The sequence below is a fragment of the Erpetoichthys calabaricus genome, chromosome 4 (assembly GCF_900747795.2).
Source record: "Erpetoichthys calabaricus chromosome 4, fErpCal1.3, whole genome shotgun sequence".
NCBI classification, from domain to species: Eukaryota; Metazoa; Chordata; class Cladistia; order Polypteriformes; family Polypteridae; genus Erpetoichthys; species Erpetoichthys calabaricus.
In genome coordinates, this window is record NC_041397.2 from 50,470,689 (window position 1) to 50,486,926 (window position 16,238).

The 16,238-nt window shown below is 39.5% G+C and overlaps 2 protein-coding genes across 2 annotated transcripts in view; both read right to left on the bottom strand.

The window, feature by feature from the left end:
* Positions 1-15,883, bottom strand: part of phex (phosphate regulating endopeptidase homolog, X-linked) — a 239,778-nt gene extending 223,895 nt beyond the window's left edge. Inside the window, exon 1 of the mRNA XM_028799436.2 lies at positions 15,130-15,883. Coding sequence (XP_028655269.1) covers positions 15,130-15,253 — 124 coding nt within the window. The 5' untranslated portion in view covers positions 15,254-15,883. The remainder of the gene's footprint in view (positions 1-15,129) is intronic.
* The window catches only part of sms (spermine synthase), an 844,074-nt gene that overhangs the window by 640,655 nt on the left and 187,181 nt on the right, over positions 1-16,238 (bottom strand). The window lies entirely within an intron of this gene.

The following is a 16,238-nucleotide window of genomic DNA, read 5'->3' on the forward strand; positions in this document are numbered from 1 at the left end:
TATGAATAACAGAACTATTTTACATTTCCCCGTGATCCTGTAGTTAGGATATAGCGGGTTGGATAATGGATGGATGGATGGATGGATTTTACATTACAGCAAGTAATTAACCATATTAAAAAATAGTAAAATGTAATAATTTGAAAGTAAATTATGTTTCATGTTGCGTTAGAGTTATTCATTGCATAATACGATTTTGTTCTGTTTGGCTTTGAAATTAACATGCAAATACTTTTTAAACTTACACTTTAACTGTAAAACTTCAGTAAAAACAATTTTACATCCTTCTTTGTATAGTAATTCATGCGGTGGAAGACTGGACGGTGTTAACGGTTGTAGATATTCTTTGGGATATTGTAAGTTGATGTTTTCATTTTCCACACAATCACCACCAACTGTTTCAGCATAGTCTGTTGATACGCATTTAACCAATTTCCCTTGTAACTGATCAACATTTAATTAATTTGTTTGACTTCATCGTTTCTCTGTGCTAGGATTGCCCGTGTACTCATTTTTCCTGTTGATAACCCTTCGTGATGAAATTCTTCAATAAGATTTGGACATAATACGTCTTCTTTAATTGGGAACTTAAAGTGAGGAAAACGGTAAAATTTATAAGAGCTGAGAGAGCAGGAACTGTGTCTGTCAAAACCATTCACAGGAATGAGAGGTAAGAGTACCGTGTGCGTGGCTGAATATGGAGAGGAGGGTGTGACTTGAAAAAAATCTCATGGCCAAAGTTTCGTCTCGCGGGACTTGAAAAAATCTCTTGAAAAAAGTCTTGTCTCGTCCCAGGATTTTTTTATATAATAGGGAAATGTAATAGTCATTATGGAATTTCTATATTGCTTATTCTGAGCATTATAAAGAAGTGAAATCCCAAAATACTGAATATACCCTCTACCTAACAGTCCTGTAAATCAAGCATGGCCATGCGGTTGTCTATTGTTTCAGGAAAATAGCAATTACATAATTATTTTTGTATTGTAACTAGTGTGAGTGGATAATCAGAACTGTGAGAGGTGAAGTAACATAGCAAATCTTACTGCATACTAAAAAAGATAAATGTAATTCTCACCCAGAAAAAATAGAAAATAACGTTCAAGACATGTTTGGCTGTATAATCACTACTGTCTTGCAGGTACAGGGTGGCGCAGGGAAATGGGAAATTTTGGAACTAGGTGTTGGTGGCCCTGGGGCGTCGGCAGTTGTTTGGGGCTGATGCAACCTCATTTGGAACCCCTTGCCATTAGTTATAAAGGAGCAGTGGAGTAGTGCGCAATAAGTGTTCGCTGTGAAAGCCTTTAATAAGAAAGGTGATAATGTGACTGCTGTGCAAAAAGAATTTCGGCGTCATTACCAGTTAGGACGTCATGATCGTGTCCCGTCTGCTCATGCGATTACAACATGGGTGTGTAATTTCGAAGAAGTGGGTTCAGCCTTAAAAAAGAAGTCCCCAGGTGGCAGCTATTCGACGATTATTTGGAAGGTGCATCATTTCACCCAACGGTGACATTCCATGACCTCCGAGATCCCCAGATCTCACTGTTTGTGATTTTTTTTCTGTGGGGACATCTTAAAAGCCAAGTGTACCACACATGTCCTGCAACTATTGCTAAACTAAAAAGGAGGATTGAAGTGGAAATCACTGGAATTCTTCTTGACATGTTACATCAAGCAATGCAGAATTTCCACAACATACTGTCAGAATGTGTACAGAGAAATGGACAACACCTTCATGATGTTTTCTTCAAAACATAAAATGAATATTGATTACCATCATTAATTGCATATCCTGTACAAGACATTTCATCATTAAATGTATTTTGCAATGTGTTTATTCGTGAATTGAACGTCAATTGAAAATGTCCCATTTCCTTGAGCCACGCTGTACTTTGATACAAGACTGCAGTAAACGTGAGAGCCACTAGATGGCAGTGGATTGACCTTCTGGTCTCTCAAGATGTAATCTAAACCACTCCCATGTTAACTCAACGACTTCCTTATTATCAGAATTGCCTTCATGGTCTTAAAAGACTGTTCAGATGCTTGAAACAGAGTGCTGAACATGAGAGTACACATTGAGTAGGTCACCTGGAACATGCTTGAACGTTAGAATTTTATGTCAAAGGTGAAGACATGCTAAAATATGCATAAAGGCAAGTTAACAATGCAGATAAAGATAAATCTATACTAATAAAAGGCAAAGCCCTCACTGACTGACTGACTGACTGACTGACTCACTCATCACTAATTCTCCAACTTCCCGTGTAGGTGGAAGGCTAAAATTTGGCAGGCTCATTCCTTACAGCTTACTTACAAAAGTTAGGCAGGTTTCATTTCGAAATTCAAAGCGTAACGGTCATAACTGGAACCTCTTTTTTGTCCATATACTGTAATGGACGGGGGCGGAGTCGCGTATCGCGTCATCACGCCTCCTACGTAATCACGTGAAACGCCTTGGGGCCGATCTGGAAGAAGGTGGCGCAGTGCCTTTATTTAAACCATTCCATGTCTTGGTGGGTTTAATAGATAGATAGATAGATAGATAGATAGATAGATAGATAGATAGATAGATAGATAGATAGATAGATAGATAGATAGATAGATAGATAGATAGATAGATAGATAGATAGATAGATAGATAGATACTTTATTAATCCCAATTCACACTAATACTGTGTAAGCATACATATTAACACATGTGCAATTAAACGTGTGCATTTACGGGGTGATTTCTCAGGCTTAAAAGCCCGCCTTTTATTAAAAAAGTAAATGCAAACTGTTTTCATTCTGAAGGGCACAAACCACGTTGGATTTTGTAATGATAGTTGATTAGTAAGGTCTATTAAGGGATACTTACAGAATGATTAGTAATGCCTGTGAATGCCGATGCAAGTAGGAGAATGGGTGTGAACTAAAGAATGAGTAGTAACATGTACAGTAAATGTCTCTAAAGTCTGTCTATTAAAAAGTTATTATATCTTTCAATCCTGTGTATTGATTAAACTACGAACCTAACAAGATCATTACATGGTGTCAGAAGTGGCGGATTGGAAGAGGAATGTGAAGAAGAGGTTCAGCTTTTCAACGAGTCTCGTTTCTGTGAGTAACCCGAAAACGTGGTCAGAAAGTGCTAAGACGTTCTAGCAAAAGGGAAAAAAAAATATGGAAGGATTACAGCCCCCACCAAATCTCCAGTTAAAGGGAAATGTAGCTGAAAATTGGAAAAGATTTAAACAGAGATTCGAGTTGTATCTTTCTGCGATTGAAGCAGATAGGAAAAGTGAAAAAATGAAAGCGTCTATGCTTCTACATGTAATTGGCGAAGAGGCGCTAGAGGTGTATAACAATTTTCAGTTTGAAGAAGATGGAGACAATATGAAATAGAACAAAATAGTTGAAAAATTCGAAACGTATTGCAACCCAAAGCGCAATGTGACGTTTGAGCGGCACAAGTTTTTTACATATTTCCAGAAAAGCGGAGAAACAATAGACCAGTATGTGACAAAATTGCGTAATAGGAGCTGTTCTAAGAAGAAACTGTTGAGACATCAAAAGGACCAATAACCTCTAATCAGAACACTAACACCAGCGAAACAAATATTAACGAGAAAACAAGTATAAATCAGGAAAGAACATCTCAACTGCAAACACAATTAACCAGAAGATCAAAACGTCAAGTAAAACCACCAGAACGACTCATTGAGACATGTTGAAGATTAAAGGAACATTTTCAATTAAGAAATGCTGAATTCCTTTAACAGTTGTGCTTTTTATACATAGTTTGAATGCTGGATGTGTCAAATATAAATATGAGTCCACATGTCAGTACACACAAAGGGAAGTTTCGGGGTTCTATTTTTGCAGTTCTTTGCCTCTTGTTTTACACACATTGATTAAGATTTATTTAATGTATGTTTAAATAGTCTTTTTTAATACACATTCATTTTTTTACATTATTGTGCTATTAGCTTTACTTTGGGTTAAATTTGTTTTCCTCTTGTGCCTTTTATTTGTATTTTACATTTCAGGACAGTACCTACAAGTAGTGTGCAAGTAGTGAATTTTTGGCATATTAACAGTAAAATTAAATTTGCAATTCTTATTACAGTTTTGTATTGTGGGCAAATTACAATATAATAATGAAAGTATTACAAATACTGTAAGTAGAAATGTAAGTTCTGAATACACAATGGAAGGTTTGAAACTTGAACGTTCACCTTATGAGAAGGACTACCGGTATTAACATCTAGGCAGTGTACAGAAGAGATAAGAAAGCTAATTGGATGTCAGTTGATCATCCTCTGGGCTCTGCTAACATATGTACTTCCACCTGGGCTCAAGAGGGGGAGCTGATGCTAACCTTGTCTTCTTTTGTTCCCAATGAGGGCAACTGACTCTCCCAGAAGGAGGTGGTGCTCGTCAAGAGAACACACCACAGGGCGGAGCTCCTTCCCACCGTGACTTTGAGACGCATTAGCAGCCAACAATGGTTTCTCACACAAGAACCCTGATCTTTCATTAGTATGGCAACATCAGGCACACATTTTTATTTGATTTTTGTTTCAATTAAGCGGGAACGACTGGGTTGGCACCCCATCGATTCAACTTGTGGACCTGCAGTTCCTTCCAACGACCACATATGTAGAGTACAAGACAAAGGAGGTTATGTTTAAGTTGTATAATGCACTAGCGAGGCCTCACCTGGAGTACCGTGTGAAGCTTGGTTTTCATATTACTAAAAAGACAGAGCAGCACTAGAAAAAGTCCAGAGAACAGAGAGAGGAAATAACTATGGGAAAGACTGAAAGAGTTGAAGCTTTACAGTTAAAGAACACAGAGATTAAGAAGGACATGACTGAAGTGTTTGAAATTATGAAAGCAAATAGCACAGTGGATCAAAGGTGTTACTTTGAAATACTGTAAATTCTTCAACAAGAACACAGGGACCAGGTTGGAAACCTGTAAAGTGCAGATTTGTCACAAATGTTAGAAGTTCTTTCTTCACATAAAGAACTATAGACGCATGGAATAAATTACCAGGTAGTATAGTTTAGAGTAGGGCTTTAAAGACTTTGAAAGGTGACTTGATATTATTTTGTAGAAATTAGGAGAATGGGATTGGCAAGCTTGGGCTGAAAGGCCTGTTCTCGTCATCCCAATTGTTGTAATGTTCAGTGTGAAGTTATAGCTATGATCAGGTATTTGCTTGTACTGGGTCAGCACTTCTCAGTTTTTTGCAGTTACGTACTGGTAGTGTTTTTAAGTGCATCACCCTGCTTAATGCATATTGAATACACCCCTGCTTGTACCAAGGGTAGTGGCACTTAAGTTTGTCCACTTCAGACACTGAGTAATGCATTATTTTGAAATATTTGTAGGTGAGCAAGAAGGTTACACTTAAAAGTATAAGATTTTATCTCATGAATTGGACAATTTATGTGTGCTGAGTGGGAATGTTCAACATATATCCCCAAAAGATCGAGCTAACCTTAGGTATTGCTTAAAATGTTTGGTGATTGCACAATGCGATGGAACAAATGTATATATTCAAGTAAAAGTTGGTCCTACTTTTAAAATAAAAAGTACTAGTCCTCTTTAATATGTTATCAGCATAATCAAAGGCTCTGTGTTGTGTCTATTATCTAGAACAAAAATGAACTGAGAGAATATTATAAATACACACTTCAGTTAAGAAAAATAACAATAGGAACACATTAAAATCAAATATTAAATTGCAATCCATCCAATGTTTTGTGTAAATATAAGCAACCTACACAGTGATAATGTGATTCAGTCCCTGAAAGTCAACTAAAAGCTCCAACATGGGTTGGGAAAACACACTGCCCTGGAGAGCACCAACCACTTGTCAAAATACACCACGCACATCGGTCTCTTATTACAAATGAAAACAAAGATCATTCCCTCTGCAGGACATAATATGCCCATCTGTGCGGATCTAGAATACCGAGCACAGCTTGTGTTGTGAAGTTTCGACAGCCAGCACTGACAGTTTTTGAAAACTGAAGCACACTTATAATGAGGTACTTTGAATATTTTATAGTAGGCAACACTTTAAATATTTTGCCCAAACATAGTGAACATAACTCGTAGTGACTTCTTATAATAAACGGACTGACTATTTCATTGCTTGGATTGAATGCGTCACAAGGCAACTCAGTGGTGTTTTGTTTAGCGCTGCTGGTTCACAGATCCAGCCTCATGGTACCTTTCTGTTGTCCATGGGAAGTTTGAATATTTTCCCTGTATCCACAGGGGCTTTTCCTCGGGGTGCTCCAGTTTTCTTTCTACATCCTCGCAGACATGCATGGTATGGTGATTGTCAGTTCCAAACCAGTTCAGTGTGTGTGTAGACCCTGCGACGGACAAGTACCCTCTATGTTTTTTTTTCCTGACTTGCATTCAGTGCTGCCAAGATCAGCTCTGCCTTCCCACAACAATGAACTGAACTAAATGAGTTTGAAAAATGTTATTTTCATCGGTGGGAGGTACAGTAATTATGTGTTTCCCAGCCTAAATTTAGATGTATCCTTGAGTCTAAATAAAATCACAATCCACTATTAGTATATTTCATTAACATTCCAATTGTATTATCTTATCGCAAAAAATTGTTGGGACCATAAACTCACTGGAGACTGCTACTATTAACTCACAATCTTATCTGGCAAACAAAAGCCCCACTTGCAATGAAAACATGTAGCCATCCTATGTAGAGCTAATGGAGTACATTCAAATCCTAAGGGTCATTTCAGTACAGGCATGTACTGTATATCAGCGGAATTATCTCACTACATTTAGTGGGCAGTGCAGAACACATAACAGTTTAGATCGGGGTCTCCAGCTCCTGTCCTGGAACACTACTGTAGTTGCAGGTTTTCATTCTAAACCATTTCTTAATTGGTGTCCAGCATTTGCTGCAAACTAATTCTTTTGCATTAATTTTAATTGACTTGTTATTTAAGACTCTGACCCCTTAATTGTTTCTTTTTTCCTTAATTATCAGGCAAACAATAATGAGTTACAAAACGACCCAACACATAACCAGCAACCCGTGTCCATCAAACGATATTTGAAAGAGAAGAAAGGAGAAGATTTGAGAAATATGAGCCTACTTTGGTCTACAAAATATTTGTACGGTGCTGTTAAGAAAAAAGAAAATCAACAAATTTGGAAATGTGTCGGAATGAGAGCACCAACAAGCCAAGGAATGAAATAATAAGTTTAATTAACAGCAAGAATTGACCTCGAATTAAGAAACTGGTTTTACTGAAATTGGTTGAAGTTTGAGGCCCCAACTTAGATGGTCATCTGTTGGCTCACTTCACATCTCATTTCTGTTTGGGTGTCATTTAAGGAAAAAATGAAACAATTCAGAGGACCGAATCTTTAAAAAGCAAAGTCAATTAAAATGAAAGGAAAAGGAGTTCATAAGCAGCAAAATCTGAGAATGAAACACTAGCGCCTTAGGAGCGGAGTTAGAGACCCCTGACTTATGCTGCATTCCATTTGAAGTGGGAAGTTGGAATTTTCAAGTTCCTAGTTAGAATTTTCAACTGGAACAATTCCTAAAGTCAGATTTCAAATTTAGAAACTCTGGGCTGATCTGTCAAATCCAAGTTTCTCCAACTTCAGATCATAACATCGATCCAAAATGGCAACATACAGCCCAGATGTTAGTGAGAGCTGTGTATTGTACTCTTTATTAGCTCTTCTGTGTATTTGTGTCTCATTAAATCAGTTGTTCACACAGTACTGTCCAACTTCTGTCTATGAACATGTTGCTATGGTGTTTGGATACCCAAAATATCACATAATACATTGCTATCAAGTGCTGTTTATTCCAATGGAGCAAGTATAACAAAGGTTTTCCTGGACGCGTCCATATTGCTTTTCCAAATGTTTTACTGGGACGTAGTAAACTCAGGTGTGATGTCATTCCCAGCTCTGACATCCAACTTCCAAGGTAAATGGAACGTGGCACTAGATCCTCCTGTCCAATTCTGAACCCACATAACCCACTTCTGGATTGCATGGTAAGGCAATTATTGGCCTAGCAGGAACCAACACTCAAAGGGAAATCCATCCACAGGGCACAGTCATGCACGCACATACCCACACACACACACACACATACACACAATATGGTCATTTTCTGCTTATTGATAAACACAATACAATCTTGATTTACTTATATGAGGGGGAACCCAATAATTCCTGGGATCAGTCAACAGCACAGGAGTGGGGTGTAGTTAACGAATATGCCATCAAGTATTGTGTGCCAACAGTCTATCAGTCCACTGAGTGGCGTCAAGCTGAGTAGACTGAATGCATATCTGAAGGGTTTATGCTACAATCGTGCATGTGACTTGGGTGATTTTTTTTTCTCCAAGCCACCATGGCAGATTTTCAATAGACAATGATAATCACGTTTTTTCGACATGGGTGGACTTGCTCATAAAGAGTCCCTAATGTTCCCCGTGGACAGACTGTTAATTAGCAACGTTACATTGAACTGCTGAGGCGTATATGTGGAAGATTCAGGAAAAATATATCTAGGGAAGGGTCGGACCCAAATCTGGATTTTTCCACCATGCCAATGCACCTGCACACATGCTGTCAAGGCATTTTTGACCAAAACTGAAGTGGTTGTTGCTTTTCAAACCCCTGCATTCGCCAGATTTCACCACCTGTGACTTTTGTTTCCGAAATTAAAATTGAGCCTGAAGGGAAGATGATTTACTACTGTGAAAAAAAATCCAGAAAAAAACACAGAGGCTCTTGACATGATAACAAAAGATGAGCACAGGAAATGTTAACAGGAATGGGAGAAACATCTGGAACAAGTGGACTGGATCTGAAGGAGAATATTTTGAAGGTGACCAAAAGTTTTATAATAATTGTCTTTCTTAACAATTCCAGGAAATTCTGGGTCCCTCACTATGAAAATCAGTGTTACCTAAGGAAAAACATGCAAAGCAGACGTTCATCTCTACAAATGTATAACCAACACAGGGTGGCATGCCAGTGCATGGAGAGGCCAGCACGCTCACATCAAGCCATTGTGGGGTCTTCAGCTAACTAAACTTCCTTTCTTTAAACTGTGAGTGAAAACTTCAGTAAACACTAAGTGATCACAGAGTTAAATAGGCGTTCAAGTGGTATGACTCGTCGCCATCATGGTGCTCATAAACCAGATATATAATATGTAATGACCCATTCATGAATTTTCTCAATATGGCATTGTGAACTGCAACAGCTTCAATCTCAAAGCACAACATCAAGAAAACAGTGAATGGCGCTGGAGGAGCCACTAATCTGCCGCAGGACCCCCTCACTCCAGAATGACAGATGATATACTTGTCGAGCTTGCGCTTGGAACGTGGAAGGAAAACCAGGGAAATTTATTTCGGACACAGAAGGAACATGCAAACTGAATAACAAAGAACCCAGGAGCCGGTGGGTCTGTGAGGTGGCTGAGTTAACCCATCAGTCCCCGTGGTACCTGGTGCCCTGTTTGGTTTAGCTTAAGCACATTATGGCATGGTTGTTATCTCCTTGTGCTCGTTTGCCTCTCCCTGATGCTTTCTTTTGACCATAGATGTCTTAATCCCATTACATACACAGGACTGCCACGGCATGATACACTGATTAGAGTTCAATCAGTGAATGTTGATATTAAATGAACTAAATCACAGTGGATCAGTGCTATTAAACTACTTCCCAATGGGTGTATTCAAACATACCAAAAAGTATTTCATTAATGAAGACTTATCTTGGAGGTGGGCAACCCTGACCAGGATTTACAACGAGAAGACCCCTACTGCTGCCTCATAGCTCCAAGTCAGTCCAGGCCCTTTCTGAGTGAATTATTCAAAGTCTCTTGATGTTCCTGTTGATTTATTATTATTATTATTATTACAAACCCCATCTCTAGAAAAGTTCAAACAAAAATCTGTGATATGTTAATTTATGTGAAGCTTTAATTAAATGAAAAAAGTACAAAAAATATATTTTCAATAATTTTATGGACCAACTTAATTGCATTTTGTAAACACACACAAATTTAGAATGTGGTGGCTGCAATGCACTCAAGTAAGGCTGGGACAGATTTAAAGTAGGATTGAAAAGCGCACAGAACATTAAGCAGGCAAATTGGAAGGTGGGGTATCATGAGTGGGTATTAAAGTAGCATCCGTCAAAGGTGCAGTCTTTGCAAGTAAGTATGGGTTGTGGCTCACGCCTTTGTGCCAGAATTCATGCGAGAATTGTTAGTTCAAAAGGAACATTTCTCAATGCAAGATGGCAGAGAATTTAGGTCTTTTCACATCTACAGTGGGCAGCACGGTGGCGCAGTGGTAGCGCTGCTGCCTCGCAGTTAGGACACCTGGGTTCGCTTCCCGGGTCCTCCCTGCGTGGAGTTTGCATGTTCTCCCCGTGTCTGCGTGGGTTTCCTCCGGATGCTCAGGTTTCCTCCCACAGTCCAAAGACATGCAGGTTAGGTGGATTGGCGATCCTAAATTGTCCCTAGTGTGTGCTGTGTGTGTGTGTGAGTGCGCCCTGTGATGGGCTGGCGCCCTGCACAGGATTTGTTCCTGCCATGTGCTGGGATTTGCTCCAGCAGACCCCCGTGACCCTGTGTTAGGATATAGCGAGTTGGATAATGACTGAATGACATCCACAGTATACATAATATTGAGAAAAGATTTAGAGAATTCAAAGATATCTTAGTCCATAAAGGGAAAGGTTGGAAAGCACTGTTGCATGCTTGTGATCTTCGAGAAACTATCATGCGGATGTGAGAAATATGGCCACCTGGGCTCAGGAGTACTTCGAAAGACCATTGTCGCTTAACACAATCCATCACTGCATACAGAAATGAAAACTGAAACTGTATAATACAAGGAGGAAGCCATACATCAGCTCTATTCAAAAGTGCCGGCGAGTTCTCTACGCCCAAGCTTATCTCACATGGACCGAAACATTGTGGAACTGAGTGCTGTGGTCACATGAGACCACATTTCAGTTAGTTTTCGGAATAAACAGGAGTCAAGTTCTCTGTGCCAAAGATGAAAATGACCATCCAGATTATTATCAGCAAAAGGTGCAAAAGTCAGTATTTCTGAAGGTATGGGGGTGAGTTGCTTTTATGTGAAGGTGCCATTGAGTCTGAGGCGTATATTAGGATTTTAGAGAGACATATGTTGCCATCAAGGCAATGTATCTTCTCAGGACTTCCATGCTTATTTCAGCAGGACACTGCCGGACCACCACATTCTGCATGGGCTACAACAGCGTGGCTTCATAGACACAGAGTGTGTGTGCTTGAGGGTGGCTGCTGGTCCAGATCAGTGTCTCCTATTGAAAATGTGTGGCACATCATGAAGAGGAGAATCAGACAACAGCGACCACAGACTGTTGAGCAGCTGAAGTCTTACATCAAGCATGAATGGACAACATTTTCAATTGCAAAACTACTACAATTAGTGGGTGGCGCAGTGGTAGTGCTGCTGCCTCGCAGTTAGGAGACCTGTGTTCGCTTCCCGGGTCCTCCCTGCGTGGAGTTTGTATGTTCTCCCCGTGTCTGCGTGGGTTTCCTCCGGATGCTCAGGTTTCCTCCCACAGTCCAAAGACATGCAGGTTCGGTGGATTGCCGATTCTAATTTGGCCCTAGTGTGTGCTTGGTGTGTGGGTGTGTTTGTGTGTGTCCTGCGGTGGGTTGGCACCCTGCCCGGTATTGGTTCCTGTCTTGTGCCCTGTGTTGGCTGGGATTGGCTCCAGCAGACCCCCCGTGACCCTGTGTTCGGATTCAGCGGGTTGGAAAATGGATGGATGGATGGACTACAATTAGTATCCTTATTTCCAAAATGATTAAAAAGTGTTATTAAGAGGAAAGGGGATGTAAAACAATGGTAAACATACCTCTGTCCCAACTTTTGTTGAGTGTGTTGCAGCCATCAAATTCCAAATTTGTGCATATTTACAAAATACAAATAAGTTGGTCAGTAAAACTATTGAAAGTCTTTTCTTTGTACTTTTGTCAGTAGTACTAGGGTGTTGTACTGTGTTAGCCATTATGAATGTAGAGAAAAAGCAAGTAAAATGACACCTTTTATTGGCTAACTAAAAAGATTACAATATGCAAGCTTTCGAGGCAACTCAGGCCCCTTCTTCAGGCAAGATGTAATCAAGAGAGAGAAGAACAATGTATTGTCAAGATCTTTGGATAAGATAACTGTCCAACAAATTCTTTTGAAGTTTGTAATGAGTTTTTCAAAACAATGTGGATCTGCAGGTTGTCTGTCATTCTGAGAGATGTAAACAATCCTCATATCTGGCCATAAAACTCTTGTCTTTATTCAAGCCATGTTGTAATGTATTAAATTTTAACAAGTTTAACTTCCCATTCTTTTCTCTCTTGCTGTGTTTTGAAGTTGCCCATAAGCACTGTGACTTTAAAGTCCTTCTCACAGTGTCCATGGCTGTTGAAGTGGGCCGCTACAGGAACATCTGTGTTGCCATGTTTAATGTGGAACCTGCGTAAATTCATTCTCTGGCGGAGTGTTTGTCCAGTTTCTCCCACATAGAGTGCAGTGTCAGGACATTTCATGCAGAGAATTAGGTAGACTACATTAGATGATCTGCAGGAAAATGTTCCCTTTATGTGATGTTCAAGTCGGCAGTGTGGTATAACTATACGGTCTGTATTATAAATGTGGGCACATGTTTTGTTGTCACCTACAACCCACATCTTGAAACACTTTCAAAAAATTATAAAAGAACTTCAGCCAATATTAAACAATGACCAAACACTGAAAAATGTATTTCCTGAACCTCCCCTCCTGGCATACAGACAACCACCAAACCTTCAGCAACTAATTGTCCGAAGCCCCCTAAGTGAACCAACAGAAAATGGCACATCTCCCTGCCTACAGAAAAGATGCAAAACATGTGCCCACGTCTATGATACAGACCGTATAGTTATACCACACTGCCGACTTGAACATCACATCAAGGGATCATTTTCCTGCAGATCATCTAATGTAGTCTACCTAATTCTCTGCATGAAATGTCCTGACAGTGCACTCTATGTGGGAGAAACTGGACAAACACTCCGCCAGAAAATGAACTTACACAGGTTCCACATTAAACATGGCAACACAGACGTTCCTCTGGCAGCCCACTTCAACAGCCATGGACACTGTGAGAAGGACTTTAAAGTCACAGAGCTTATGGGCAACTTCAAAACACAGCAAGAGAGAAAAGAATGGGAAGTTAAACTCATGCTAAAATTTAATACATTACAACATGGCTTGAATAAAGACAAGAGTTTTATGGCCAGATATGAGGATTGTTTACATCTCTCAGAATGACAGACAACCTGCAGATCCACATTGTTTTGAAAAATTCATTACAAACTTCAAAAGACTTTGTTGGACAGTTATCTTATCCAAAGATCTTGACCATACATTGTTCTTCTCTCTCTGTATTACATCTTGCCTGAAGAAGGGGCCTGAGTTGCCTCGAAAGTTTGCATATTGTAATCTTTTTAGTTAGCCAATAAAAGGTGTCATTTTGCTTGGTTTTTCTCTTCTCTCTCTTGTTAAATTAACCCTAGCCTGAATAAATCTATTAATTTTTTACATTTAAATTTTCTCATTTAAAGATTTACCAATGTTGTTTCTTGTCCTAGAGTGTGTATATAAACACAGGGAACTCCAGTTCTGTATTACATCTTGCCTGAAGAAGGGGCCTGAGTTGCCTCAAAAGCTTGAATATTGTAATCTTTTTAGTTAGCCAATAAAAGGTGTCATTTTGCTTGGCTTTCCTCTACTTTTGTCAGTTAAGTAAAGGTTCACGTGAATTCACTTTTCACAGATTTTTGTTTTTATTGCATTTTGGAAAATACACTAACTTTTCTGGAAATGGGGTTGTATTATTAGTATAATCTTTATTATTATTATTATTATTGAAGCAGTGCCTTAAGAAATAGGCGCAGGCTCAGTTAACTGTCGCCGCTAAAGCATTCCCTTCTGCATGAGTGTGAGTGGGCGCGTCAGTGTGCGCTGTGATGCACAGGCGTCTCTCCAAGTTTGGTTTCTGCCTGTCTGGCCACCCTGAAATGGATTAAATGGAATGGAAAGGTAAATGAAAAAATGAAGAAAAAAAGTAAACGTATAGATATACTCGTAGAATAAAACGATCGAAAAGGAAAGGTCTGGACTGACAACAGTAAATCAGCCAGACGTTACCTTTCACGTTTCGGTTCACAGTTACACCTGCGCAACGCTTGCCGTGTTGAGTCCTTTAACTGAGTTTCTGAACTCGCTTAGTACACTACTTGGGGGGACCCCCGAGTTTAACCCAGTATCCCAGCCAGCATAAGATATACCACTCACTGTTATCTGAGAAGTTTTGATTAACTCCGCAAATCTGACAGATTTGACACTACATTGCTGGTCCACTAAATAAAAATGATTTTATAGCTTAAAATTGCACGGAGCAGATCTTAAATGGTATGCTTATGGAATGTAAAACAATCAAGCCTACCAAAAAAAAAAAGTGTTTAAAAGCGCCATAAGCTGAAAGGACTAAACTTAAACTGGCCGCTTAACAGTAACGAGATCCATTCTTCATAATAATGTTAACAGAAGCTTAGACGTACAGATACAGTCCTTAATATCATATAAACAATAGCAATGCAGACATTAGAAATGTTTATTTCCTAGGCGTTTTTCAATTCGCAGTGGAAATGTCGAGTAATTTATTCCACGTTAAGTTTGCTCTTTCTTTCTTTCTTTCTTTCTTTCTTTCTTTCTTTCTTTCTTTCTTTCTTTCTTTCTTTCTTTCTTTCTTTCTTTCATTTCCATTCACAGATCGTATTCAAAATACCATTATGTTTACAGCGTTTAAAATAGAGAAATAAATGCAAAACGAATTATTAATAGAACACAACAGCAATACACAACACAGCAGAAAATGTTAACGCGATTATTAATAATCAAAAATCAGGGAAAGTTCGGAGGGAGCGCATGACTTCGCATGGCGGTGAGAGCTGCGCGTGAGTTTCTAGTGCCATCGGTAACTCATCAGGACTTTGAAACTTACCGAAAAGAAGTAGAATGCCAAGCAGCAGAGTGGCACATATAAAAACCGCAAGCAGTATTTTCAGCGTCTTGTTTGGCGTTCTGTCATCCTTTGGTTTGGAATTTCCCAGTGCTTCCATTTCCATAGTCCCTGAGAAAACTTGTTAAAACGCTGTAGTCTTGAATGAATGAATATATCTGTCTGTATATACAGTATGTACAAAAGGAGCTGAAATCCACAATCCGATTGGCTCCCCTTGCGGAGCGGTTTCTTTCTTTCTGCCCCGGTCCAGTTAGCAGTGTTTCTCCGCTGGACACAGCTGTCTTCTTATTTCCTCCAATAGTAGTGGAGCACAGTCAAGAGCTTCGGAGAAGGTCATCGGTTTTATTTCGAGCCAAGGCCCCTCGTGATGAGCAGCTATGATTTACTGAGGTGTTCGAATGTTTTTGGAGCAATCTGCTTTCGCCGTATTCCACATACTCCAATGGCAACAGATTATTATTATTTTTTTAACCACCACAAAAAACCCACACAAGTGCACCGCGTGGGTTTTGTACGCTATAATTAAATGGTCGCGTTAGGTGTTTCGTCTCCTCCTTGGGGATGCTTTTTATAAAGCGTGTCATCAAGCTTTTTGTTGCTTCTTCGTTCACAGGTGCCTCTTGTGAAATTTTAAGGATATGATGGCATGTCTCAATGAGGCAAGCAATGGGCTTTTCTTTTAACTTGGGTTTAAAATAAGTAACAGTAATTAGGCTGCACTGTGTGGAAACGAGTAAAACTGTGCCGATCTGCCTGCGTGTGAGGAGCAGGAAGGAACCCTCTTAAACTTTGGTACAGTTTTACATCCATGCACCTCGTCCTTGTGATTTTTAGATTCAGTAAATAAAAGTTAACCACTGTCGATCCAGCGCTCAGCAAACATCCTGGTTGTTCATGACGAATGATACGCAGGACTGTGACGAGAGTTCAAAACGCTGCTTTATATAGCGGCATTTATCTTAATAATGCACTGCCCTGTATAATTTCACTATGCAGCATCAGAACAACACTTGTTTCCCGTTATACCCTACCCTGCCGTAATATTTGCTTGTTTATTTTTATGCGCATATATTATTATAACTTGTAGG